Genomic DNA, 27,800 nt, shown 5'->3' with positions numbered 1-27,800 from the left:
GTATCATTTTAATGGCTGCATAATTGAATTGAGTTCTGATTTACTCAACCATCCTCTCATTGCAGGCCATTAACATTGCTTCCAGGTTTGGATATGTATATATTTGCTACTATAAATAATTTTTCAATAAACATCTTCATGTATTGCTTTCCTTGTTTTTAAAAATTATTTTCCTATTTAGATTCCCAGGTTCTCCTTGGAGGCATGAGCTAGGTAGGGCTGTCCACTCTGGAAATTTGAATTATGCAGCCATTAAAATGATAATTATATTGACTATGTAGCAACACAGAAAAACATTTACCTTTTATGGGAGAATAAAAGCACAAAATAAAAAACTGGGCTCTTAAATACCCTTAACCCAAGTCAATGATAAAAGAGAGCCCTGTGACATCTTTAGAGACCTCTCTCCAAGTTGACAGAGAAGCACAAAGGTCACTTTCCTGTGGTTTTTCGGTAGGCACTTGCGCGTGTTGTCCAATCCAGTCTTCCATCGTCCATGAGGGTAGTGTGTGAGCACTTCTCCAGGTATGCCACGTGGCAGGGGCTGTAGAGCTCCCCATGGCTCCTGTGACCCAGCGTCAGCTCATCTTTTCCTACCCCCTCAAATGCCAGGATTCGCAGGACCCTTTTCACCCCTCCTCTTGGTCCTTCTTGAGGTGCATCAGCACTGGCCATAAGTATGTTCTTCTCTCTCAGGCTTGGCCCATGTGCCGACCCAGGAACTTGACATCTCTGTATGCATTCCCCCACCCCCCAATTTTGATGTAGCATCTTCCTGGAACACACTCCATGCCAAGAGTTCAGGTCTGAGGATCTTATTTGGTGGAGTTATTTAACCTTCCCACTCCTTGGTTTTCTTCATCTATACGATGAACTTGACAATATCTACTGTTTGGGTTGTAATGAGGCAACACGTGTGCATGCGGTTGACATCACATCTGATATACAGTAAATGTTTAACAAGCACCAGTTTCTTTCCTTCCTGCCTGTCTCCTTGGGCCCAAGGGAAAGTGTGGATAAGGTGCTGTGCATAGAGGTCCAGCAAACAGTAGGTACTTTATGAACGCCTAGGTGATGATGGATCACGGCTAGCTGGTTGGGTTCTTCAAAGTCAAGGGCAGCCTGCTGGGGAATGAGGCAATATTCCCAGGATATGGGAGGAAGAGAAGAATAGGACATTGGGGGTTTCAGTAATCCAAAATGTCAGGGATTCAAATAATAAAGGACCTTTCAGTTGCTGCAGTTCAGACTTTTAAAGAGTCCGTGAGCATCACAGGGAGAGAGAGAGAGAAGCAGCTGTGGATGACACAGGGACTGTGCTGTGAGCCCATTTCAGTTTATATCAGTTGTTCCAAAGTGAGGGTTGAAATAAATCAACTGTTGTGGCTTAGAAGTATTAATAAAAGAGAAATTGTCATCCCAACGCAAAGATATACATCTTACAGAGTTCACAGGGGAACATGTTCCCAGGCACCCAGGATAAGTGTCCCCAAACAGCTGCAAAGCAGCCCCAACACCATCTGAGAAGCCCTCCTGCTTACAGACAGGAAGGCAGCTTATAAACTGTGGGCCGGCACCAGGAGGGCGGGGGACAGGGCCGCAGTGCAGCCCCGCTCCCGTGAGAAGCAGAGTGGCTTCTGTTCTGGGCTCTTCACTAAACTTTCCGCTGCCTGGTCTGCCCTGGCTGACCTCATTGCCTCCGTCACTGTTTCCCGCTTTGCGTAAACTGCCTTTAAAGTACAGGTACAGATTGTGTTTTGACATGTTTTCACATTGGCTGTTTGGAACTTTGTTTACTTTTTCCACAGAAAAACCATATAAACTGCTATTAGCTTCCCAGCCTGAGCCACAAGTGGACACTGCTCATGGTACGACAAGGTTGAAATTGAGAACACCATCCCACTGCAATACTCTCGGAGCCCTCATGCATCTGAGGGTCTCCCTGCCCCCTAAAATCGAGTTGGAATGGTTGTGATCTACCCTTCCTCTGAGGAGTCTATGCCCTGTAAGAGTACAGAGCTTCCCCCAATCCTGTTCTTTTTCTGGGGGAGGGGGCGGAGGGTACAGGGAAGAGGGACTTGTGTCTTGCTTATGTCCCTTCTGCCTCCATCTCCTGCTCACCTGCTTCACTTCAAATTTACCCAGACAAAGCCTCCAACCTCTTCACTGGTTTCCACAAAACCACTCAGGCCAAGCGCTATACAAATTTCAGTCTCACCACTGAAGGTTGGGGAAGAGGGGTCCTGGGGAGGGTTCCATCTTAGAGTATTTGCAACCCCCACCTCCTCTCCTCTCTCCTCCCATCCGTCCTCTTCACCCTCTGTCTCCTAAGGACCCCCAGCTCCCCCCACTACACCCCAATCCCTTCTCTATTGGGCAGAAAGCTGCTCTCTCCCTCCAGGCCTCTGGGACCCGGAGTTGGGGGCTGGGGTCTTCCTCCCCAGATGCCAGCTACTCTTGAGGGTCAAGAGTCATTTTTCCCTTGTTGTTCTAGTAATTCCACAAAATAGTAAAGCTGGAGGATTGAATCAGGGAGTCATTTATTCAACAATAGCACTTTACTTGGTGCTCTGGGAGAAGTGGCTTCCATTAGAATGGTGAAGGCAGTAAATGGAAACATTCTCTAAATAAATCTGGCAGAAATTGAAAGAGAGAAGTTAGACGGGAAACAGTTAAAGGACATGCTCATAGGAGAGACAGTTTGTCACAGGTGGAATTGCCTGTGAGGGATGAGAGAGCGGGAGAGGCAGCCCCACGTGGGCCCGGGTAATGTAACTTGCCACTCTCTGTGAGGCTGGGCCACCGAGGGGAGGGGAGGGTGATGGAGAGAAGGTCTAAGGAGAAGAAGGAAGCTTTGTGAGGTTTCTCTGCAAGACACATGTTTTTGGGCCGGGTGTTTGCCCTGGGGTGAGGCTACAGGTTGTCTGCACTGTACATCCCCACCCTGGTCTTTGCTGGATGGGAGGCTGTGTCCCAGAAGGGACAGTCCAGGGCGGGGGAGGGGCGTGGACAGTCGCTGATGTCATGTCTCTGCCATTTCTTAGCGCTGTGACTTTGACCAGATCAGTTAGTGCAGCACCTGGGCAGCTTACTAAGTCACAGATTCTCGGGTCCTGCCCCTAGAGGTAACTGATTCAAAGTGACTGGTGGGTTCAGGCAGGTAAATTTTGATTAAAGCTCCCTGTGGGACTCGGATGCACAACTGGTGTGTTGCCTTCTCTGGGATTCGCTATCGTCAACCAAAAAATGAGGTTATGCCGAGGTTGGCACTCCACACGCTAGCCCCGTTCTTGCCTTCCTTCTCAGAGAGCCTCTCTCCTTTGAGTTCCCTGAGGATTTCACATGGCGGTGATGCCTCTGGCTGCAGTTGACAGCTGTCCCTGCAGGCACCCATGGGGGCCCAGACCAACATTTCTGTGCCCGTTGGCAGGCAGGGTCAGCTACTGGCAACATATTGGCCCAAGTAGCAACTTACTTGGGAGCTTAAAATCGACAGCCCTGCCAGTCCCTGGGGGTACTGGTGATGTACACGGAGGGGGACAATGAAGTTGGGTGGAGAGATTACTGAGTGAGTGAGTGAGTGAGTGAGTGAGTGAAGTCACTCAGTTGTGTCCGACTCTTTGTGACCCCATGGACTGTAGACTACCAGGCTTCTCTGTCCATGGGATTCTCCAGGCAAGAACACTGGAGTGGGTTGCCATTTCCTTCTCCAGGGGATCTTCCCAACCCAGGGATCAAACCCAGGTCTCCTGCATTGCAGGCAGACGCTTTACCCTCTGAGCTAATAGCAGTTAAAGTTTATTGGGGGATCTGCCAGTACTTCGTGTTTTGCAAATATGATCTCATTTGATCTTCATAAACCCCATGAGCAAAGTCATGATTCTGCCCATTTTACAGATGGGGAAAGTGGTGAGTTTCAATGATCTGTTCAAGTTCACACAGTTTGTCTTGTTATTCTTGTTACCCAGGAACTTGAATATTGTTTATTGTGCTGTAAGACACTGCAGAGCTGCTCTCAAGTTATTAAAATGCTAACATCCAAATGTGTATAGAAGCTTCTCTGTAATATTGGCAAGTCACACTTTTGAAAAATTGAGGTTGTATAAACCTCAAAAGCTACAAGGAATCTTGTAGATGTCAAATAAAAAGTTGTAACTCTGTAGAGTCAGTCTGACTCCAGAGCCTCTGCTCCTTCCACTTCCCACCTTAAGACTCCCGCAGCACAATGCCAGGCCCCTGGGCCACCCCCACACTCAGGCCTGTAGTCCCCTGAACATTTTGATGTTAGCAGGTGGCACTTCGGGGAGGATTCTCGGGGCAGTGACAGGTACCCACGGGCCTAGAATCTGGGCAGAGACTGGTGGGGTCTGAGCCAGGTGTGGGCCACGTGGTCCCATGGATGTTTAATAATATTTAACATTTTTACTGCCTTTCTCCCTGATTTGTTCCATTAGCGATGTGCCTCCCACTGCCGGCGGGACGCATCCTCAGCCTGTCCCTGCCAACCCATCTGTCACCAGGAGACAGCTCCCTCACGGGCCTCTCTGTTTTTAAACTTCAGGAGGGCTGAACATCTGAAACACAGAGACCGTGTCCCTTTCTTATAAACAACTCATGGGAAGGACGCCTCCAGGGCTTGGGCAACAGAGGGAATGTATTCACCTAAGCAAATTTCTCAGGTCCACATGCCCTGCCCCCAACTTCCCTGAAATGAAAATACAAGGCTTCTCGCCACTTGTTGATGATTACGCAGGCCAGTCTGGGCCTCGAGGGCTCAGGGTCCAGGTTAAGCCCCACTGTTGCCCTCTCCTCCTCAGGAGAGCCTGGAAGCAGAGGAGACAACTGGGGAGCCAGTGGAAAAAGAAGGAGAGGCCCTGTTTCCCCAGCTCACCCCCACCCCCACTGTCTGCTCTGGCCTTGGCTCCTGCTCTGGCTGTCTCCCGGCTGGTTTCTCCCTCTCAGCCCTTGGCTGGTCTGTCTCCCAGCATTGTTTGCTTGTCCTCTCGCTTGTCCTTTCACTCAGCTTGTACTTGATTCAGACTTTCTTTTATCCTCCCTGAGAAAAAGTACTGTGGTGCTAGCGGTAAAGAATCCACCTGCCAATGCAGGAGACATAAGAGACACAGGTTCAATCCTGGATTGGGAAGATCCCCTGGAGACGTAATTGGCAACCCACTCCAGTATTCTTGCCTGGAGAATCCTCATGGACAGAGGAGCCTGGTGGGCTACAGTCCATGGGGTCACAAAGAGCTGGACACGCAACTGAGCATGCACCTACCTGCCTGTGTCTGCAGAGGCTTCTGAAGAGATTGGGCGCGTTCAGGGTGGTATGGCCATAGACTCTGCAGGGACTTCTGTAAGTGCCTAGACTGAATCCCATGGAAGGCAGAAGTGATGACTCATTTGGGGGCCCCAGGACCCAGTTCAGAGCCTGTTACCATGGTAACTCACATACACATTGCTCCAGTGGCTTGAAGTTCAGGCCATGAGCCTGTGTCTCATCTCTAGCTGAGCAAGCCGCATCCTTCAGTTTGGCTGGTTTGTCCTCTGAGCAATCACCAACTGCCAGGGGCATGGGATTTATGGTAATACCTCAAGCCCTGCCTCCCCTGTGTGTGTAGGAATGTGATTTTTGAGAACTTTTTTGGGGAAAGAATGCATACCTAGTGAAGTCAAGAGTAGAACTGTAGACAAAGCATTGACTTAGGAGTTTGAGTCCTCCTTCTCTAGGCTTTAGTTTTCACTCTTTGCAAAACATAATATGTATCATGTCACCTCCCTGCCACATAGTCACAGCCTTACCTAACCACTTGCACTGAGTAGGTGCTCATTCATGTTGGGATTGAGAATTGATGGACTGACTCGACTCAACACTGCCACCTTCTGGTAGAGTTACTCCGGTGCTTGGGGGTGACTCGGTTCAGACCCAGAACTAGGAATTCCTCCTGGGCAAATGGGCCCAGAAGCTCTCCATCCAAGCCACTGCTTCTGGTGACAAGCTCATCCATTTCCTAAGGGGCAGCACAGGTGCTCCCCAGGTAGCATAGAGTTAGAATCCACCAGCTGTTAGACCTGGAATTCCTGATCCACTCTCCTTGTAGTGACCAACTCCCACAAAAGGGTGAGGGACTTTTTCTTTTCATTTAAGTACACATGTAAGTCCTTTCTTTTTAAATAGAATACTTAATTTTGTTCATTTTCCTGTACACACTGCTTTTACTGTATACCACAAATATACAGTGTTGTGTTTTTCTGGTATTTTTCTTCTCTTCAAAGAAGTTTTTTTTTTAAAAAATATTTTTTGTGCCTCTGATCTGCTCCTATGAATTCTCTCAGCTTTTGTTTGGCAGAAGAAGAAAGTCATTTGCTTTAAGTTTGAAAGATATTTTTCCTGGGTATAGAATAATTGGATTAGAGTCTTTTTCCTTTTTCTCTGAGAGTAATATTCTATATCTTTTGGCTTGCTTAGTTTCTGATGACAAATCCAGAGTCATTTTTGTCTTTGTTTCTTTATGTGTATGTGTCCCCCCCACAACACCCCCTTCCTCATATATATTTCTCTTTATTGCTGGTTTTTAGCAGTTTGATTGTGCTGTGTTGTGGTGTTTTTCTTCAAGTTTCTTCTGCTTGGATTCTGTTGAACTTCTTGAATCTATGGATTTATCATTTTTCCTCATCATGCTTTCCTTTACCTTCTGGAATATATATAGCATATTTATAATTCTTGTTTTAATGTTTGCACCTGCTTATTCTATCATTGGTGTCATTTCTGGGTCTGTTTGTATTAATTGATTTTTCTACAGGTTGTGGATCTTATTTTTCTACTTTTTTTAATGACTGGTGACTTTTTTATTGGAGTATGAACATTGTAAGTTTTACATTGTTAGGTGCTTAATGTTGTTGTATACCAGACCACCTGACCTGCCTCTTGAGAAATCTGTATGCAGGTCAGGAAGCAACAGTTAGAACTGGACATGGAACAGTTAGACTGGTTCCAAATAGGAAAAACAGTACATCAAGGCTGTATATTGTCACCCTGCTTATTTAACTTATATGCAGAGTACATCATGAGAAACTCTGGGCTGGATGAAGCACAAGCTGGAATCAAGATTGCCAAGAGAAATATCAATAGCCTCAGATATGCAGATGACACCACTCTTATGGCAGAAAGTGAAGAAGAACTAAAGAGCCTCTTGATGAAAGTGAAAGAGGAGAGTGAAAAAGTTGGCTTAAAGCTCAACATTCAGAAAACTAAGATCATGGCATCCGGCCCCATCACTTCATGGCAAATAGATGGGGAAACAGTGGGAACAGTGGATGACTTTATTTTTGGGGGCTCCAAAATCACTGCAGATGGTGACTGCAGCCATGAAATTAAAAGACACTTGCTCCTTGGGAGGAAAGTTATGACCAACTTAGACAGCATATTAAAAAGCAGAGACATTACTTTGCCAGCAAAGGTCCATCTAGTCAAGGCTATGGTTTTTCCAGTAGTCATGTATGGAAATGAGAGTTGGACCATAAAGAAAGCTGAGTGCCGAAGAATTGATGCTTTTGAACTGTGGTGTTGGAGAAGACTCTTGAAAGTCCCTTGGACTGCAAGGAGATTGAACCAGTCCATCCTAAAGGAAATCAGACCTGAGTATTCATTGGAAGGACTGATACTGAAGCTGAAACTCCAATACTTTGGCCAGCTGATGCAAAGAGCTGACTCATTGAAAAGACCCTAATGCTGGGAAAGATTGAGGGCAGGAGGAGAAGGGGACAACAGAGGATGAGTTGGTTGGATGGCATCACTGACTCGATGGACATGAGTTTCGGTAAACTCCGGGAGTTGGTGATGGACAAGGAGGCCTGGTGTGCTGCGGTTCATGGGGTTGCAAAGTCAGACATGACTGAGCAACTGAACTGAACTGAACTGAACCCCTGTGAGAAACAGATTTACCATCTAGAGTACAATGTTGGTTTATGGGGATTTTTATCTTTAGACTTTCAGTAGCTGACTGAAACATTATTTTCCAAAGTTGCTTGGTCAGTTCCTCTTTCCCAAGTTCTTTCAGTGAGATTTTGTCATTTATTTGTATATAGTTACTTTTATTTGTCATGACCTACATTTCATCCTGGGTTGGCTAACATCCTGCAGTTTTAAAATTTTTAATTTGTAGCCAGTAAACTTCACTCATTGTGATGTACAGTTCTATGGGTTTAAACAAATGTACTAGGGTGTGAAGCTGCCATCACACTGCACCATATAGAATAGTTTCACCACTCTAAGCCTTTCCATGTGAGGCTTCTTTGTCATTAACTCCGTCCCCCTCCCCCAAATGTTGGCAACCACCCAGCTGTTTTCCATCCTTATATTATAGTTTTGCATTTTCCAGAATGTCTTACAAATGGGCTCATACATTATATATTATTACACCTGACTTCTTTTACTTAGCAAAATACATTTAAGAATTGTCCATATTGTTGCATGAATCTACTTACTGCTGAGAAGTATTACGTTGTATGGATGTGCCAGTGCCTGTTTATCCATTCACCTGTTGAAGTATATATTGATTGTTGTGGCTTGCCTTTTCACTCTTGTAATGATGTCTTTTGAACTATGCAAATTCTCAATTTTAATATATTCCAATTTATAAAGATTTTCTCTCATAATTAGAGCTTTGTGTGTATTATTAAAAAAGCTTTGCCTCACGGTTATGAAGGTGTTGTCCTATGCTTTTTTTATTATTGGTTTTCCACATTGGATCTATGATCAATCTTGGAATTGATTTTTGTGTACAGTGTGAGGTAGGAATCAAGATTCCTTCCTTCTGTGTATGGATATCCACTAAACCCAACATCTCTTACTGAAAAAACTCTCCTTTCCCCTACTCCATTGCAATGTGATCTTTGTCATACATGAGGCACCCATATATGTGTGGGTCTGTTTCTGGAATTTCTATCAGGCCATTGATTTGTCTATCCTTGCATCAATACCACCCTGAATTGATTACAAAAGTCTTAGCAAGGTCTTGATATCTAGCAGTATAAGTACTTCAGCCTTGTTTCTCTTCCTTAGGATTGTCTTGGCTGTTCTTGACCCTTTGTATTTCCATATAAAGTTTAGAATCAGCTTGTCAATTTCCACAAACACATCAACTGGAAGACTTTAGAACCTCATTAATTTTGCAGGAAATTTGAGGAGAATCAACATCTTAATAAAATTGAGCCTTCCAAGCAAAAAGCATGGTAAATCCAAGAGAAGTTTCTAAAGGCTCTAAAATACAAAAGATTTTGTTACACCCTTCTCCCAGGACACAGGGTCTGCTCACCTAGTCTGGCACAGCTATGAGCCATCTTTCAGGCAGTGGTTCTCTCAGTGAGAGTCTGCCCCAGTAACCTAAGGGCCACTCAGGGTCTAGGAGGGGCTGGCTTCTGGTACAGACACCTCCATCCACCCTTCTCCTTGCCAGATGCTTTACATCTGTTTAAAAATTTAAAAATATGAACATTTGACTTATGGACATATGAACATTTCAAATGAACATATCATTTGAAAAATGATTTATCATTTTTAAAAGAGCTGGCAGCAGACAAATGAGCAAAAAACTAAAGTATTATTAAAAAAACAGTAAAAATTAAGAAAGATTAATTAACAATGAAAATATCAAATGAAGTAATGCTGTTTGATCTTTTTTTTTTAAAAAAATGAGATCTTAAGAATCAAACTGCATCAATGATGTCAATATTGAGTCACTAGTGTATTTTTGTGTGAATTTTTTCCAGCAACTGTAAAAAGCTCTTCTTGACTATGTGCTAGCTGGAGGAATGGTGAGGAGATATTTTTAAGCTAAGTCCAAATATTTTCCCTCTGACTTTCATCTTCAAATCAAATCTCTTGTTCAATAGCTTTGAGAAGAGCTTTTATTAAAAAAAAAAAAAAAAACTTAGTTTTTTGGCAGGGACTGAAATCTTTTTATTTACAAACTGTACTTTCTGTTTCCAAAAAAATCCTCAGCGTTTGGAGTTTATTTTCACCTTCTTTAGTTTTGTCATGCCTGGATAGAGACTGCACTACCGTTACCTGTATAAATTTCTACACTGACATGTTTATATTCCCTTGTTCAGAACACCTTCACACTAGGGTATATGTTATTCTTGAAATGGAAGCATTACTTTGTCAATTGTCATCTTCTTCCCCTGGAGGATTGAAGACTGCTAAATGAGTGTGAAATTTTACGCAGACAATAACTCTCTGGATTGGTCCCAAATTTTATTAGTTCAGATTTCAGATTGTTAAAGTAAGAGCAACAAAAATCAGGAATACAGTAAACTGGAACTGCGCTCATTAATGAGCCATGCTCCCTCTCCTGTGTTTTCCCAGCTGTTCTTTTGTCTGCTGGTGGCTGGGCTGGACCAGACCTGAGGACTCTGGCTGAGTTGGCCCTTGGCTCAGGGTGGAGAGATGAGAGAGGCACGGAGGCAGCTTCCCCTGGGCCCGTAGAAGTCTCCCTGCAGCACTGTCAGCAACCCTCTGCAGGGAGGTGCATGTGTGCCAAGGACACCTTGTCATGGGCCGTCTGTGTCGTGGAAACTCCCTTTGGAGAGTGATGCAGAAGGGAACCTGAGGGGAGGGAAGCTGCCCTTCTGGACCATAGACAGGCTCAGGACACTCTCTTGGCAGGAGCCCCTGGACCTCACAGAGAACTATACCAGTTTAGAGCTATACCAGTTCCCAGCTTCCAGGGCCTGGACACAGCTCTGGTGACCTAGATCTAGCCCTGAGACCAGCACCTGCTCTGCTCCTTGCTCTGGTTCTTCCACCATTCCCCAGCTTGATGGCCCGTTACTGCCTCCTTCGAACCCCCAGGGATTCTCTTTTCTGTAGCGTTTGCTCCTATTGTCTTAGAGCTCTCAGAGGCTGGGAGCCACTTTTTTTACTCCAATCTCATCTCCATTTTTGCACTTCTTGTAAAAAAAAAAAACAAACTGTTGGCCTCATCACCACCATTCTGTTTGATAGTTATGTGGCACAGGCCACCACAGCAGGAACAGTACCAGGCAAACTCAGAAGATCCAGGTCCTAGGCTGGGCTCATTGGCTGAACGACCTTGGGAAAGTCGCTCTCCCCATTCCCCGCTTCCCCTTCAGGGCCTCATTTCCACATTTGTGATATGAGGGAGTTAGTCTAGATCAGAGATCTCCGGACATTTTTGATCATGCACCCTCTGCAATAAAATAATAAGGAGTATGCACCCATAATAGGCATATATTCACTTACAAACTTTATACCTTTACGACAGTACTAAATGTTATGAAATAAACATGCAAAATTAAAAGTTAAATATGTGAAATATATATATATATTTTGTCTGCACCACGCTGCTCTGGGTTCTGTGTTCCAACCAGGGACTGAACCCAAACCCTGGGCATTGGAGGTAGAATCTTAACCTCTGGACCACCAGGGAATTCCCTACATAAAATATTTTAAAATAAATTCTCCTTTATTTTATATAACAAAATTTCCTCCTTTCACAATTTTATTGTTTGCTTATAATTAGTAACAGTGTCAGGGAAGCAATCGAATATGTTTTATTTCTCTTCGGAATCTTGTTTTAACCCTTTGAGACAGAGAGCCATTTAGGAGTCTGGTCCAGCTGGGTTTGTTTTTAATGGCTGAAGTAGTTGATCCAAAGAAAAGGATGTATCACTGGCTACATTAAATTATGGTACTCATTTTCAACCCCAACCACCAATTAAAGGCTTTTGATTGAAATTAAGCTAGTTGATGCCCATCTTCCGTTACGTCAGTCAGTGGCTCTTATAAGCTACCTGGAAAGCATTGCATATTGCGTATCCACTTGTTAGATTTTTAACAAACGGACTGAAAATCCACTCACTTGGACCACTTTCAAACAGATTAGAAAAATATGTCTCTAATATTCTCAGATATGCAGATAGAAGCACCTTTATAGGTGACCACAGGAGATCACAGGTTGTCAACAACAAAAATCTCATTTTCAAAACATTCTCTTCAAAGCATGAGTTTCTTTGGAAAATCAATCACTTTCTCACTCATTGTTATAATGAGTCACCTTTACCTTGAAGAGTCAGAAGAATTTGAGTTCATATTTTGGTGGATATCTCCGAGGTAGCAAACTGCCAACAGCCACTTGTCCTCAGAAAAAGCTCAGCAAATTTCAAACACTTGTCTTTTTGTACAAGAATACATCCTCTTTAGCTCTGATGACTATTTTAAGTGCACTGCCAGAAGATAACCAACAAGCCTCTGGGTGGTTCAAAAGATTTTCATAGTCATTTTCCTTCTGATTATAAATCATCTTATAAGTTTTACTATATTAAAAAAAAACTGATCACACCAATGCATCCCACAGCACTTGTATATATCTGAATTTGAGCTCTTGACTACAGTAGCCTGAAGGAAATTCTGCAGGGAGTAGTTTCACATGTATCATCATCCTTGCACCCCTACCCAGAATCCATTTTCATCAGGAAGCAGCCACTCTATCAGTGATTGCACTCAGACAAATTTTCTCATAAATGATGTCTTTATTAAGGAAGTAATGTACTGTTCAGTACACATTGCCTCTTCCCTTTAGTGGCTCACAAAAATGTGGTTCCTCATGTGCTTCATTATTGAAACAGAATCTAGGAACACATATTAGAAACAGCCACATTTTCTTCAACTATTTAATACATTTTGTGAAATTTGTTCTAATGCATATTTCTGTACACCTTCAGCAAGATTGCCTCTGCATCTTCCAATAGAATCTGTGGTCATCATGTTGTGTTCATGTACTGTTCTTGCTACCAGCAGGTACCACACCAACAGCCATCTCTACGAGATGGTGTGTGTGGGGGGTGGGTGTGTAGGTGGATAATAGTCATGTGATACGGGTTTAAAGGGGAATGAATTGACTTCCTGGCAATTATTCTTCCTCCCCCATCACTCCCAGTAATTCCAGGAAAAAACACCTACTTCTGCTTCATTGACTATGCTAAAGCCTTTGTGTGGATCACAACAAGCTGTGGAAAATTCTAAAAGAGATGGGAATACCAGACCACCTTACTTGCCTCCTGAGAAACCTGTAAGCAGGTCAAGAAGCAACAGAACCAGACATGTAACAATGAACTGGTTCACTGGTCACCCTGTTTACTTAACTTATATGCAGAGCACATCATGTGAAATGCTGAGCTGGATGAAGCACATGTGAAATCAAGATTGTTGGGGGAAATGTCAATAACATCAGATATGCAGATGACATCACCCTTATAGCAGAAAGCAAAGAGAAACTAAAGAGCCTCTTGATGAAGGTGAAAGAGGAGGGTGAAAAAGCTGGCTTAAAACTCAACATTCAAAAAGCTAAGATCATGGCATCCAGTCCCATCACTTCATGGCAAATAGATGGGGAAACAGTGGAAACAGTGACAGACTTTATTTCTTGGATTCCAAAATCACTGCAGATGGTGATTGCAACCATGAAATTAGAAGACGCTTGTTCCTTGGAAGAAAAGCTATGACAAACCTAGACAGCATATTAAAAAGCATAGACATTACTTTGTCAACAAAGGTCCATCTAGTCAAAGCTATGGTTTTTCCAGTAGTCATATATGGGTGTGAGAATTGGACCATAAAGAAGGCTGAGTGTCGAAGAATCGATGCTGCAAAGACTCTTGAGAGTCCCTTGGACTACAAGGAGATCCAACCAGTCAATCCTAAAGGAAATCAACCCTGAATATTCATTGGAAGGACTGATGCTGAAGCTGAAGCTCCAATACTTTGGCCACCTCATGCAAAGAGCTGACTCATTAGAAAAGATTCTGATGCTAGAAAAGATTGAAGGCAGGAGAAGAGGACAACAGAGATGACTGGATGGCATCACCGACTCAATAGACTTGAGTCTGAGCAAGCTCCAGGAGATGGTGAAGGACAGGGAAGCCTGGCGTACTGCAGCTCATGGGGTCTCAGAGAGTTGGACACGACTGAGCGACTGAACAACAACAATCCCCATGACTCCCAGTAAAGCCAAGTAATAGGGATAACCCCCAGGGAAGGGTTGGTATCTCATCCCATGGTTGGACAGATGCTTAGGCAGTGGGCTTATTGATCTGAGTGCAGGAGAACAGAACTGGAGATGGGACCTCCCATTACATCTGATTGGATTCTCATTGTTTCTACCTCATAGAGAAGAATTCCCATTTTAAGTACGAGAGGTATCTGACCTGACATTTTCTTGTTCACTTGCATCTGCATTGTAAGCATTATCTTCAATTGTGGTTTCCTTGCAGGAATCTTGTTAAGCCACCTATCCATTTGTGAGAGTTAATTTAGTTACAATTTGGCAAAGTAATCTGTAAAGCCACTTAGCTACGTGCATGTGACCTGGAATATATCACACTAGATGGCTCTTATCAGGATCCATTTGAGGCAGGCAAACCAAGCTTTCTAGGGAGCATGGAGGTGAATGGACAGAGGAAACAGGAGCTAGTTTGGAAGACCTAGCAGCACAGCCCAGATTCACCTGGACTCTGGCCACTCCTGAAACAAATTTAAGTATATATATATATATATATATATATATATATATATGATTAATCCTGTCAATTGAAAATCTTATTTACAATGCAGATCTCTCAGTGTATTGGTTTACTAAGGCTGCCATCACAAAGTATCACAACTATGGAGATTAGACAGAAATGTGTTGTCTCACTATCTGGAGGCTGGAAGCCTGAGGATCAAGGTGTATGCAAGGTTGGTTGCTTTTGAGAGTGGGGAGGAAGAATCTTTTCCACCCCTCTCTCCTAGCTTCCAGAAGTTTTCTGGCAATATTTGGCATTCCTTGACTCGTGCCTGTGTCACCCAGATCTCGGCCTTCATCTTTATGTGATGTTCTCCCTGACTGTCTCTGTGTCCAGATTTCCCATTTTATAAAAACAACATTCATGTTAGGTCTGAGGCCCACCCTAGACCTAATATGCCCTTAACTAACCATGTCTGCAATGGCCCTATTTCCAAATAAGGTCACATTCTGAGCTATTCGGAGTTAGAATCTCAACATATAAAATTTGGAGGAGATGCAATTCAATCCATTATGCTGGGTTGTACCTCAGATCTTCTAAAACAGGATCTCTGAGGGCAGGAGTTACAATTCATGTGTTCAAGAAGGACCTCAGATAACCAGTATGCTCATTAAGGCTAGAGATCTACACAGTCACGGCAGATGACTCAGAATGTCCTCCTCTCTCCCATCTCAAGTGCATACACCAAATAGAATTAAACCATAGATTTTCATATTGTAGCTGAGTTCAAAAGAAACAAAACAGAAATGTTCATGACAAATGTCTCCAAAGTGGAGACATTAAAACCAGAGAGCAAAGCACTGGCTGAAGCTAGGCCAGTTCCAAGAAGTAATAGACAAGGTCATGGGCCCAGAGAGGCTGAGGCTGGGGCTGGGTTCCAATGAGGGAGCTGATAGGGTGTGTGTGCTCTGGAATTACTCCTTTTGCAAGAAGCCTAGAGCCTTGAAGAGATACCTTGTCAGTCAAAGGGGACTAGAAAAATCAACTAAAGTTTTGTTTCCGCTAATTAAAACTTTGGAAGATGGAGAAACTGCTGTGTGAATTTGCAGAATCAAATAGCTTTCTTAGCTGAGATGCATCTAAGAAAATGGAATTTTGGTTGATGAGAAGGGAGTGATCAACGGTCAGTCTGGGACACCAGAAGCAAAGCTGGGATCTGATATGGCCTACCAGCAATAGTGTGAGGTTAGAGGAGACAGAGGCTGGATTTCTGAGCAATTGTGGGCCAAGGAGTCCCACTAGGTGGGGATGGATAAGGGACACAGAGAGCAGGAGGAGGAGAATGCCAAAGATGAATATGTTACTTTTAAATATTTCCAAGATTGTTCTGTGCCTCTAATTCTCCTTAAATCTGCCCATCCCCACAGCGCATCCCACCTGTCCATTCCTGGGCGCTGGAGAGAGAACAGCAAGGTGGCCTTCATGAGCTGCCACTCAGCTGGTTGAGAAATGGCTTAGAACCTTGTGGTGCCAGCTCAGAAGAACCCTCTCATGAATGACCCTGGCCAGGCCCAGTTTAGAGAAATCAGGGATTCTAAAATCACATGACGCTTCCTCGTTTGGGACTCAAATTTGAGAACTAGTTGGTTTAAAAATGAAAACTGCTGTGCAAATTATAATATCTTGTAGCAGTTGTATACCAACTTAGAGCTACCATCTGTCGAGTGTTATATATTGTGCAACTTTAGGGTTTTCCAGGTGGGGCTAGTGGTAAAGAACCTAATGCCAATGCAGGAGATGTAAGAGACATGAGTTCAATCCCTGGGTTAGGAAGATCCTCTGGAGGAGGGCATGGCAACCCACTCCAGTATTCTTGCCTGAAGAATCCCATGGACAGAGGAGCCTGGAAGGCTACAGTCCATAAAGCTGCAAAGAGTTGGACATGACTGAAGCAACTGAGCACACACGCACACGCAACTTTAAACCTGTCCTGTTTAATCCTCACAACAGACCTATTAAGTAGGTCTATTAAGTAGTATTATCCCACCCGATCTTGTGGATGAGAAATCTTAGGCTCTGGAGATTATGTAAAATGGTCACTAGTAAACAGTGAAGCCAGGACTGAAACCTGGGTCAGTCTGACTTCTACATCAATAGGTTAATAGTAGTTAAACATGGAGAGTGAATCAGGAACAACATTTATCCCATTTTTAATATTATGGGCGGTATTTTCCAAATTTTACATACAAATTAATAAACATAAAAAAAAGAATAACAACCAAAAAGTGAGCCTTTGGAAAGTACCTGCAGGAGAAGACAACAGAAGACAACAGTGGGGAGAGTGATGTTAAGTGTGGTCCTTCATCCTAGGTACCCTCCATCATGTCCATGATCCTGGCTCATTGACCTAACATCTACTCCAGTATTTAGGTTGTTGCTCTTGCTTTCTTCCCAAACCCAGGACACTGTGCTTCTAATAGATTAATGAGGCCCTGGGAGGCATGAACCTGACACTGACAAGCCTCCTGCCTCTTTCTCCTCCTGCCCACCTATAGGTCAACCCTTTCAGAGACCGAATCTGCAGAGTGTTCTCCCACAACAACGTGTTCTCCTTTGAGGATGTGCTGGGCATGGCATCTGTGTTCAGCGAGCAGGCCTGCCCCAGCCTGAAGATAGAGTACGCCTTCCGCATCTATGGTGGGTGCTGTGGGGATTGAGTGGTAGGACAAGGGCCATAGAGTACCACTTCTGGAATCCATCAGCATCAATGCATTGGTCTGATGCTGTTCATTGGGGATTAGTTGAGTATGAGGGGTATTATACTTCTCAAGTACTGTAGATCTCTCTCTCTCTTTTTTTTAATGGTTGAGAAGTCCAGCTCTAATGGATTGATGAATTCCCTTCCATGTCACCAGAGAGAGGCAAATGGAGTCACTGGTGCTGATATTCCATATAGTTAATAGGTTAACAGGTTAATAGTAGTTAAACATGGAGAGTGAATCAGGAACAACATTTATCCCATTTTTAATATTATGGGGGGTATTTTCCAAATTTTACATACAAATTAATAAGCACACAAAAAAAGAATACCAACCAACCAACCAACCTGCATGGGCAGGCCAGAAAGAGAAAGAGAGGAGCTATATATATATATATATATATATATATATATATGGGCATATACTATATATGGGCATGAAGCGGTTATGCTTGTTCTATAAAAGTTAAGAGATTTAAACACTGGAACTATCTTAGCCACCAAATAGCTGAGAAATCTTGGGCAAAATGGTTTACTTTTTACAGCCTCGGTTTCCTCATCTTAAAAATGAGCAAGTTGAGAGAGATCATCTCTGAGGTCCCATGACACTTTATGCCTCTGATCTTGTCAGGGAGCCACAAAGCTCTGCTAAAGTTCTGCTCTTAAGCCTCATGAACCCCTAACATATCTGGGGCCCTGGAAATTCTCAAAAGGAACCAAAAGGAAAGAAACAAAGCCTTCAAACAGATCACGTGCAAGGCTTCAAACTCATCTTGACAACCTCTGGGGCCAAAGGAGTCGAACATTCAGGCTTGTATAGTTCGTCATCTCTCCTGTCTTCCTTTTCTACCAGCTCCCCCAACCCACTCCCCACATGGCGGACACCATCTAATTCCTGCCTTAGCCAAGTGGACTTGGATAGAATGGAGTGAAGGGGATTTAATCCAGAGGGACCTATGAACTCTCAGTGTCTCATCTCTCATGTGAAAGGGGCTTAATGATATTTTTGTATTTGATATGTCTTCAGGCTTAGTATCCAGTAAACGCATATGAAATCAAAAGTTTCCCTACAGAGAAAAGCTGAGTAAGCTCCTATCATACTGTCGCTTCTGTGGAAAGCAGCTATAAACTCTAAACAAAATGGAAAAATCAGCTACCTCATGGCACTGCATGGCTACGGAAAGCATAGACTTAACCCCTGAAGAAAGGAAATGGTATGAATGGCTCTCCACCCACCTCCCCCAACTTTTAGTTTTGTACTTTTCCAGCCTGAAGGTGAGCTTCAGTAAGTGGCATCATACAGGACTGGTAGAAACCCTGATCTCTTTCTGACTCTGACTTGAAAAATCAGAGAGTTTAGGACACCTTTCCCCTCAAAAGTGAAAAGAAGGGAGAGTCCATGAAAGAAAGCCAGAAGGAGCCAAATCTCATTCTGACCTATAAACCATATATACCAGGGTGAACTTAAAGCAGCTCAGGTAAGAATGAAAGAACTGAATGGAGAGTTGAGCTGCCATTGCATTTTAATTTTTTGTTGTTGTTGTTGTTTTTTATTTTTATTTTTTTATTAGTTGGAGGCCAATCACTTCACAACATTTCAGTGGGTTTTGTTAACAAGGTCCCTGAGTGATAGGGATTGCAGCTGAAGTCTAATCAGTTGCCCACTAGAATAGAAAATTCATCACTCTTTGGAAGAATATAACAGAATCCACAGTTTCTACATAAAACATTTATAATGTCTAAGATAAAATTATTCAATATCTTAGTATTTTTTAAACAAAAAAATGATGCATTCCCAAGGATGAGGACTGACTCTGATATGAGCCAGATGTTGGGATTAGCTGATAAGTACCTTCAAATGATGTAAAAGAAAATGGGCTCCTAATGAATGAAAAGATAGAAATTCTCAGTAGAAAAATAGAAACTATAAGGATCAAATGGAAAATACAGAACTCAAAAATAAAATATCTGAAATAAAAATTCACCAGTTGAACTTAGCAGGAGAATCAAGATGAAAGAGTCAGTAAACCTGAAGACTGATCAATAGAATATAATCTAATCTGAAGAACAGAGAGGAAAAATATAATGAGAAAAAAGAAACAGATCCTGAAGGACATGTAGGACCATAGGAAGGTCTAACAAATATCCAACTGACATCTCAGAAGGAGAGGAGAGAATAAACAGGGCAGAAAAGATATCTGAAGAAATTTAGGCCCCAAATGTCCTAAATTTGGTGTGAGACACAAATTTATAGTGAACTTCAAGCGGGGTAAGTACAAATGAAATCACAGACCCAAATTCAGTTGGTTTAGTAGTCCATTCAGTATTATTCCTCCTTCCTTACCCCAAGTATTCCTGGGAGTCCCCAGGGATTTCCAAGCTATCCACAGAATTCTCGCTCACAAGCTGTGATACTTCTGTCGGGCCTTCCTTCCACCACAGAGCACTTGCAGTGCTATCTGTAGCCTCTCCTGTCCCCTGTTAGTACTCTTCTGGATGGGCCAGCTCTTTTGGGTGGAAAATGCTGACCCAGACTAGGTACTGTTGTCTTACCCGTGCAAGTAACAGGAAGTTACCTGGGTAAAAGGCAACTGAGGAAGAGCAGCAGTGTATTAGTTTTCCACTGCCGTGTAATAAGTTACCACAAACTTAATGGCTTTAGATGAAACATACTTATAATCTCACAGTTTCTGTGGGTGAGGAGTCTGGGCACAGCTTGGTCGGGTCCTCAACTTAGGGTTTCACAAGATTGCAATCAAGGTTTTGGCTGGGCTGTAATCTCACCTGAAGAATGATTGACAGGGGAGGAACCCACTTACAAGTTCACTCCAGTTGTTGGCAGAATTCATGGACATGTCTGAGCAACTGAACAACACGGAACTTAGAGCCCTGGCCTTTTGTTGGCTACCGCCTGCACACTGCCCTCAGTTTCCAGAGGGTGATCTATGCTCCTAGTACATGGGCCTCCCAACGTGGCCAGTTGCTTCTTCCAAGACAGCTAGGGAGCCTCTTGGGCCAGACTGCTAGCAATATAACATATTCTATTATAGACATCTCATCTGTTGCCAAATCCTGCTGCTTAGATGTAAGTCCCCCCACACACTAGATGGGTGTGTCAATTAGACAAAAGCATGAACGCCAAGAAGAGCAGATCATGAGGGAAGGAAGGCACTAGAGTTTGTCCACCTTAAGCGGTGTGGAGTCCATGGCAGAAGTTAAGCAGGCTTCCCGAGGGCCTCAAATGCAGCTGGAAAGTGGTCAGGAAACCAGGTAGCTCCTTTCTCCTTTTCTCTCTGTGGCTGCCTAGTCTCTTGTCTCTGCTTCTCTCTGTGCACCTTCTCTTTCTGCAGATCTAATTTTTATGCCTCTGTGCCTATGGACCAAAGTTGACTACCCCAGCCTTCACATGACCTATGGGCTTCACTCTGATTGATGGGCCACAAGCATCTCTGTCTCTCATTTCCATTTTCTCAGGAGATGCTTATTGGCTCCACGAAACCAGAGATCCAGCTGCCCTTGGGTTAGGTGACCAAGCTTGTCCAGTCATCCACAGCAAAGAAGAAGCAGAGTCACATAAACAAATGTGGCTTCTGAGGCCAACCACTGGGAGTTGAGATGCTGCCCAGAGATGGTAGTGTAGGCTGGGCAGATGTTCCAAAAGATATCTGTCTCACCTGTCTTTCCATTGTTTCTAGAGCTAAACAAACAAAACCACCAAACCTTCAGGGAACTAGATAAGTTCCCTCAAGACAGGGGAGCTCAAATATCTTCAGCTCAAGAATGGGGAGAAGGTCCTCCCTCCTGAGAGGTCACGCAGGGTCCTCAGGTCACATCAAGAAGGAGACACTCCAGTCCCCTACACAGTCCTTGTATCTTCTCCCCTCTACCCCCCTCCAGGGCCCCCTCAAACAGTTTCCTTCCTTTTTGAGCTCCAGTGCAAAAGCAAAAAGCACAGAGCCTTCATGCAAATCAGTGGTGCAAATAGATGCCTAGGGACTCGTAAACTCCAAGGCTTCATCAACTAGACTCAGGCAAATCTGAATTCTCTTCGGGCTCAGAAGATTTGCTACCTTACAGAGCTGTCAGCAGAATTGAAGATAGGACGTGTGAATCTCTGAGCCTGGTGCCTGGCCCATGACGGCTGCTCTATAAATTGAGGTGGTAGTGGTAGGAATGAAGGAAGAAGAGGAGGACTAAAAAGAAGGGAAAGAAAAGGAGAAAGAAAAGAGAAGAGAGGATGATGATGTGATAGCCTCAGAGATCATCCTTAGCCAGTCTGAAGACCTAACTCAATGTTCTAACCCCTCATTACACCAATTGTGGCCTAGATACCAGCAGCAGCAGCATTGGCAGAGAGCTTGCTCGAAATGTAGAATCTCAGGCCTCAGTCTCCACTTACTGAATCAGAATCTACCTTTGAACAAGACTCCCAGATGGTTCCTCTGCACCTGAAAGTTTCAGAAGCATGGCTCTAACCCACTGATTTTCCAACGTGGCCAATACTGGAATCGCTGTTGTTCAGTTGCTGAGTCGTGTCCAACTCTCTGTGATCCCATGGACTACAGCATGGACGACATTGGAATTACCTAGGGAGTTTTCAAGACCTACGGTTGCTTGGGCCCCAGTTGCAGAGACTTGATGTGATGGTGTTGGGTATGCCCTGGTTGGTACGCTTTTTGAAAGCTCCCTGATGGATTCTAAAGTGCAGCAGGAAAAAAAAAGTGCTGAAGAGTTACTACTGCTCTGACCTACTATATCAGGACTGCATTCAGTTACTTGTAAGAGCATCCTTGTTTGAAAAAAAAGAAATCCTGGATTCAGGCCGTCCAGAGCTGAGGTAATGGCTCCAGGAGGCAACCAAGGGCCCGGGCTCCTTCAAGCCTCCTAATCTCCCATCTTTAATGGGACTGCCGTTCTCAGAGTCACAAGATGTATTCTGTGCCTACAGGTATCTCGTCATCCCAGTCAGGGAGAAAAAGAGATGGGAGAGGGGATAAAGACAAAATGGACACTGAAGCACACAGATGACATCTACTCTTCTTTAACAAACTTTCTTGGAAGCACCACCCAGCAAACTTTGGCTATAAAGTCATTGGCCAGAACTGTTACATAGTCACACATAGCCCCAAGGGGGACTGGAAGGCTGTGTATTTTAAGCTGGACATAAACATGAATTGCAATTCTGTTAGGAAGAAGGAAAGGGTGAATGGCTGTTGGTCAAATCCAGCCAGCCAGCCACACCTACCCAGGACATACCTCCTGGCCTCCAGTCTCTGCTCTGAGGGACCGTCCTGACCTCCACCTGATCCATCCTCTTCTCTCAGTGTCTCTGGGGAGACTTTCTACCTGTCAGAGACCAGCATCCCAGCACTGCTTTTCTGCTCGGGTCAGCACGGCTCCCACCAGCTGTGAATTACCCTCAGACAGGTGCCAGAGCACCAGTGGCTGATCTTCCCAGGCCTTCCCAGCTTCTGACATGGGGATGCTAGTGGCTGGGAGTGGTGAGGGAGGCAACCTCAGTTCCCGTGGGAATAGTGGTGAAGGCCTGCCTTACCTCACTCACTCAAATGAGCTAATTTTGTGAAAGTACTTTGTAAATTGCAAGGAGTAACATGACAGAATGGGATAATGATGGTCAGAGAGTTTGAGGGACACCTGAAAACTGAGCCCACCAGCTCTCTCCTTTCCCTCCTTGCTGGGAAATAGCAAGAAGAGTCCCCCCGCAAAGTGGCCAAGAACGCGGGTCATGAGACTTCTGAGGCCACATGGGCTGGCCGGTAGCCCAGAGCTCCCAGCCCCTAGACCTTTCCCAGGCTGTTCTGCCCTAGCACCCCCAAAGGAAGGGAACTGTCCAGGACCACACTTTACTTCAGCAAATTATTCTGTTTTCAGATGGCTTGGGATCAAAGCCATGTCGCTTTGCCGCAGTCTCTGCATATGGGAGCTGGGCCAGCAGGATACCTGGAAACACTGCAGGGGGCAGGGGGAAGGGTCTCAGGAGAGGCTGCAGGGCTTCTCGCCAGCAGCGCAAGGTCACTGCGGGGCCCCACTCCCTCCGGTTCTGACGCTGGCCCCTCCCAAGCCCCTCTGCCTCTCCCCTGCTGGCTCTGATCCATTGCCCGTGGTGTGTCGCAGCGGAGCCATGTGGGGAGCGCTTAGATGAACATCATTGGCTTTAGCGTCCAGTCCCCGTGGCTGATTAACATTCAGCCAGGGGAGAGCCACCTGCCTAAGGAGTGAGGTGCTCAACTGGACCTTTATGTCCACACCCTTCCTTGGAAAACAGAGACCAAGGTCTTGGCTCCACCCCCGAAGGGTCCCCGTGACACCAGCAAACTCATTCCTCCACTCTGGGCCCAAGTTAGCTCTAGCTGTCATTCTTCAATGTGGGATATTACACAGTTCCTAAGGTTTGTGTGTTTCATATTCAACTGTCATCACGAGATCTAGAATCGAACCTGCCTTCTGCTGCTGCAACTCCCCACCCTCAGGCCTGCCCAGGTCCCCCTGAGTCTCAGATTCTAGGCCCACCTGGCAGAGTTGGGCTCCTCGGGGCCTCAAAAGAGGCTGGTGGGAGCCTGCAGTTTTCAGCCGATGCCCTGGCCCCAGGACTCCCTCCCCCTGAGGCCCCACCTCCTCTTGGCAGATTTTAACGAGAATGGCTTCATTGACGAGGAGGACTTGCAGAGGATCATCCTCCGGCTGCTCAACAGCGATGACATGTCAGAGGACCTGCTGACCGACCTCACCAGCCATGTGTGTGCCCAGGGCTGTGGGGCGGAAGGGTGGGTCCGGCCATCACCGGAAGCCTCTTGATGGCAGGGGATGAGGGGCTCTGGGGGATGCATACTTGCTAGAAACAACTACCCCCAATTTTCTGTCCTCCCTCCAGGATCATGACTCCCTTCCTGGGTCCCCAGAGCAGTAGCCCAAGCCCCCCATCCAAGGGGCCCTCCCACCAACACTGTAGCCGCTGCAGGCAGGTGGGCCAACAGCAGCTCAGCCTCAGATGGACACATCACAACGTCCCCTTCCCCACACTATACCAGCACCACACAATGCCCAGATGTCCTCATGTGACGGTTCAAAGGACATGAAGACAGCCCTGGGCCCATCTGTCCTAAGACCACGAGAACTCTTTGGTCTGGATGGGAACTGGGAGCAAAGATAAAACCATGAGGGCTCCTGGCTGCCTCCCACCCTGACTGTGCACCTTGCAGAGCGGACCCCCACCTGTGACTGGGCGACAGGAGCGGGTGGGGGTCGTCACCCTGCCCATCACCCCCACACCGTTCTCACTGCCAAGTTTGTGCTGGAGACACCATGAGGACTCTTGCCCATGATGAGATCAGCCCACAAGGTCCCAGACAGCAGTACACATAACCTCATCTCTGCACCTCTGTGTCCTTGTTGGGGGCAGGATGGCGGGGGGCGGGGGGAGCCGGCAGGGAGCGGAGAACCTGCCTCCAGGGGACTCTAGGGATGCTAAGCACCGGGCAGAGAGCCTGGCTTGTGGTATCACTCAGCATGTGGTCCCTGCTCCCCACCCCTGCACCCCCATCTCACTTTCTGATTCCCTGCATTCTGGCTCCTTCTGCGCCCCTGTCCAGGTCCTGAATGAGTCAGATCTGGACAACGACAATATGCTGTCTTTCTCAGAGTTTGAACATGCGATGGCCAAATCTCCAGATTTCATGAAGTAAGGTGTTCTGGAATTGGGGGGATGCCCAACCTAGTTGGGGAGACAGGAAGCTCCCCGCCCCCAGTCTCCCCTTGGGCCAGCAGAGCACCTCAGTCTTCCCAATGAGGTCTTGAGTTTCCAGGGCACTTTCAGATTCTTTCAGAATCAGCAATACTGCAACTTTTGAGAAATGAAGTAACCTGGAAAGAGACAGGGCGTGGGGTTTCAAAAGGCAAAGGGGAGATTGTGGTTCATGCACTGCGAGTGACACGGGTAGTCCAGACTTCAGGTGCTGTCCCTCTCCAGCCAATGCGAAGCCGGCTGGGCTGCAGGACTGGCCTGGGGAGTCACCTTTGCCACTGTTAGTCCTGCTCCCCTCCCCCTACAACCTCCAGTGGCCACTAGGAGCTGGGGACTGGCATAGAACCTGGGTGGGGGCAGGGCGGACACGGACTATGCCAGTGATGGAGCTCAGAAGGACTCAGGTGGAAAGGGGCCGCAAGGGTTGCATCTGGTCCAGACACTTGTGGACAATTGGCCATCTCCATATTGGCTGTGTTTAACAGTTTTATTTGGGTCCCTCCAGTTGGGGGAAGTACACCACCACTGAAGGCAGCCCATGTCATGAGGACCAGCCCAGTTAGGGCAGTCTTCTTGCACTGAACTACATGTTTGCCTGCTGTTTCTGTCATCAGCCTAGGTGACAGCAAGAGCAAATGCCCGTTCAAAATGCTTTAACCAATCAAAAATGAACAAAAGCAGCTAGACCTCATGGAGTACCCAGTTGGGAGCCGGAGTCTCTGCCTCTGTCCTCAGCAGCTCTGGACTTTGCTTTATGTGCAACCAGCAACCTCTACTTTGTCAGGCGTGAGACCAAATGTGGCCTCCCCACAGTGGTCAGGTTTATAGCCCTTTGGCTCCCAATGACCCTCAGTGAATGTCCCTCAGCTCTGACAGAATTTCCAGAGAATCTGATTGGCCAGGCAGGTGTCCGGCCCTCTTCCAATCACCTGGCTGGAGGAGATGGCCCTCCCTTCCAACATGGCTGCTCAGGGGCTCTTTTAGAGAAAGACGGTCCACACTTGGACCACCCCACTTGATCTTCTTCTTCTATAACAGCCCAGCACACAACTGAGGCTGGAATCCTGTCTGCCTTGAGGGTTTTCTTTGAATCGCTCCCCTTTCTTTCCGCTGGCTCCAGCACCACAAGGTTGTGACAGCCTTAGCATTCTGGAGCTGCTCAAAGGAGCCTTAAAGAAGGCTTTGGGGTGGCTTGGATTGCTGCAAGCTGACCATCGTTCAAAGGGACACAAGAGGTGTGAAGCCAGGAAGTAGAGGGGGCTTTACAACTTCAGGCTTGAGGTGGCTAATGGAATTCCTTCTTTCAGCTCCTTTCGGATTCATTTCTGGGGATGTTGATGTGAACACAAATACCTGCTCTGGTGGCCTTGAAGGGGACCCCTGGAACTTGGAATTCAACCCTCTGCAGGCACTAGAGAAAATTTGACTAGAAGAATGACTGTGTCCCCATCCCTCCCTCACTTCTAGAATATTGTTTATTCAATAAAGCAAAATTAAAGGCTTTCCCTTTTCCCAACAGTTCATCATATTTTGAACTGAACATCATATTTTGAGTGCAAGGTCATATAGAAGTAACTTTTTATTAAGGACTACTCATTCCAGGGCTTAAGTTTGCCAGTGTCTGAGATGTGCCAAGACTGAGATGGCCAGTCTTTTTGAGGCCAACCCATGTCACAGCAGGGACCAAGCCAAACCAGCTGAAGTTCACTGGGAAAATATACATCTTTCCCTTACTTCCATGGGGCCTCACTTCAGCCTCTCTTCTTGCATCTCGGGTGCAGGCTGTACAGAGCTATGTGCTGAGCAGTCTTCCCAATTGGTGCCTGGCTTCCCAAGACATCTTGGCCCCACTTGAGACCCCGGCACCCTTGGGACACGACAGTATGTGACCAGCAATCAGGGTTTATTTGCTTTGCCACTCAGCCAAACCCTTGAATTAATGTGGCCACCACAGGGACTCTTTGTAACCCAGCTGGTTTGGGACACAGGAGAAGCCCCTTAGGGGGTCCATAAAAGCTGTCAGATGCCTACCTGATGGGCTTTTTTCTTGTTTACACTCTCTTCGGGGAGGAGGTGTCTAAAGACTGGCTTACAGGGGAAGGGCTGTGCTCACCTTCCCATGAAGCTGAACCTGCTGTGGTCGCCTTGTCTTTTGGGGAAATAAGAACCCATTTCACTCATGGAGGGGAAATAAGAGCGCTTTCTTAACAGAGTCCCTTGATCAGAGCCAGGAGGTGTTGGGATGTCAGCATGCACCTGAGGCATGGGTACACACCTGGCCCGAGGTGCCTATCCTAGATCCTGTCTCTAAAGGAGCTGTCCTCTGCCTCTTGTGACCTCTCCTGCAGACAGGAGGCCACCTAGGAGGTGGAGGTGGGAAGCAGCACCCTCCACAACCTGATGAGTCAGATCTGGAGCCTCCCCAGCCATCTCAGAATGTGAACCAGGAGCCCAGTGTCCACTCTGGGCTAGGGGCTCCTGACACACAGCAATACCTTGAAGATTAACTTGGTCTCAGGTCCTTTCCCCTCTGTCCACTTCTAGAAACAGTCCTGGGGTGATGCCAAAGCAGCCTGTCCCTGCCCATTAGGGCAGGATGGAGAAAGTGGTTTCTTCCTTCAGATGCCACAGGGCCCTCCAGGATCTGCATCATCCCTGCCCCTCAGCCCCCACTTGGACCACAAGTGGAGAGTGTAGGGGGAATACCAGCAATTGGGAGTCCGAAAGGTCGGGGTTCAAATCCTGGCTGTGCCA

General features: G+C 45.8%; 1 protein-coding gene across 1 annotated transcript in view; it reads left to right on the top strand.

Annotated features, from left to right (window-relative positions):
• The window catches only part of CIB4 (calcium and integrin binding family member 4), a 50,436-nt gene extending 24,052 nt beyond the window's left edge, over positions 1-26,384 (top strand). The window contains exons 4-7 of the mRNA XM_061156217.1: positions 17,082-17,223; positions 23,931-24,040; positions 24,895-24,983; positions 26,354-26,384. Coding sequence (XP_061012200.1) covers positions 17,082-17,223; positions 23,931-24,040; positions 24,895-24,983; positions 26,354-26,384 — 372 coding nt within the window. The remainder of the gene's footprint in view (positions 1-17,081; positions 17,224-23,930; positions 24,041-24,894; positions 24,984-26,353) is intronic.
• The last annotated feature ends 1,416 nt before the right edge of the window (positions 26,385-27,800 follow it).

This window comes from Dama dama, chromosome 11 (assembly GCF_033118175.1).
Source record: "Dama dama isolate Ldn47 chromosome 11, ASM3311817v1, whole genome shotgun sequence".
Classification (NCBI taxonomy): Eukaryota; Metazoa; Chordata; class Mammalia; order Artiodactyla; family Cervidae; genus Dama; species Dama dama.
The sequence above is the reverse complement of the archived record's forward strand: the minus strand, read 5'-3'. Positions and strand labels throughout refer to the sequence as shown.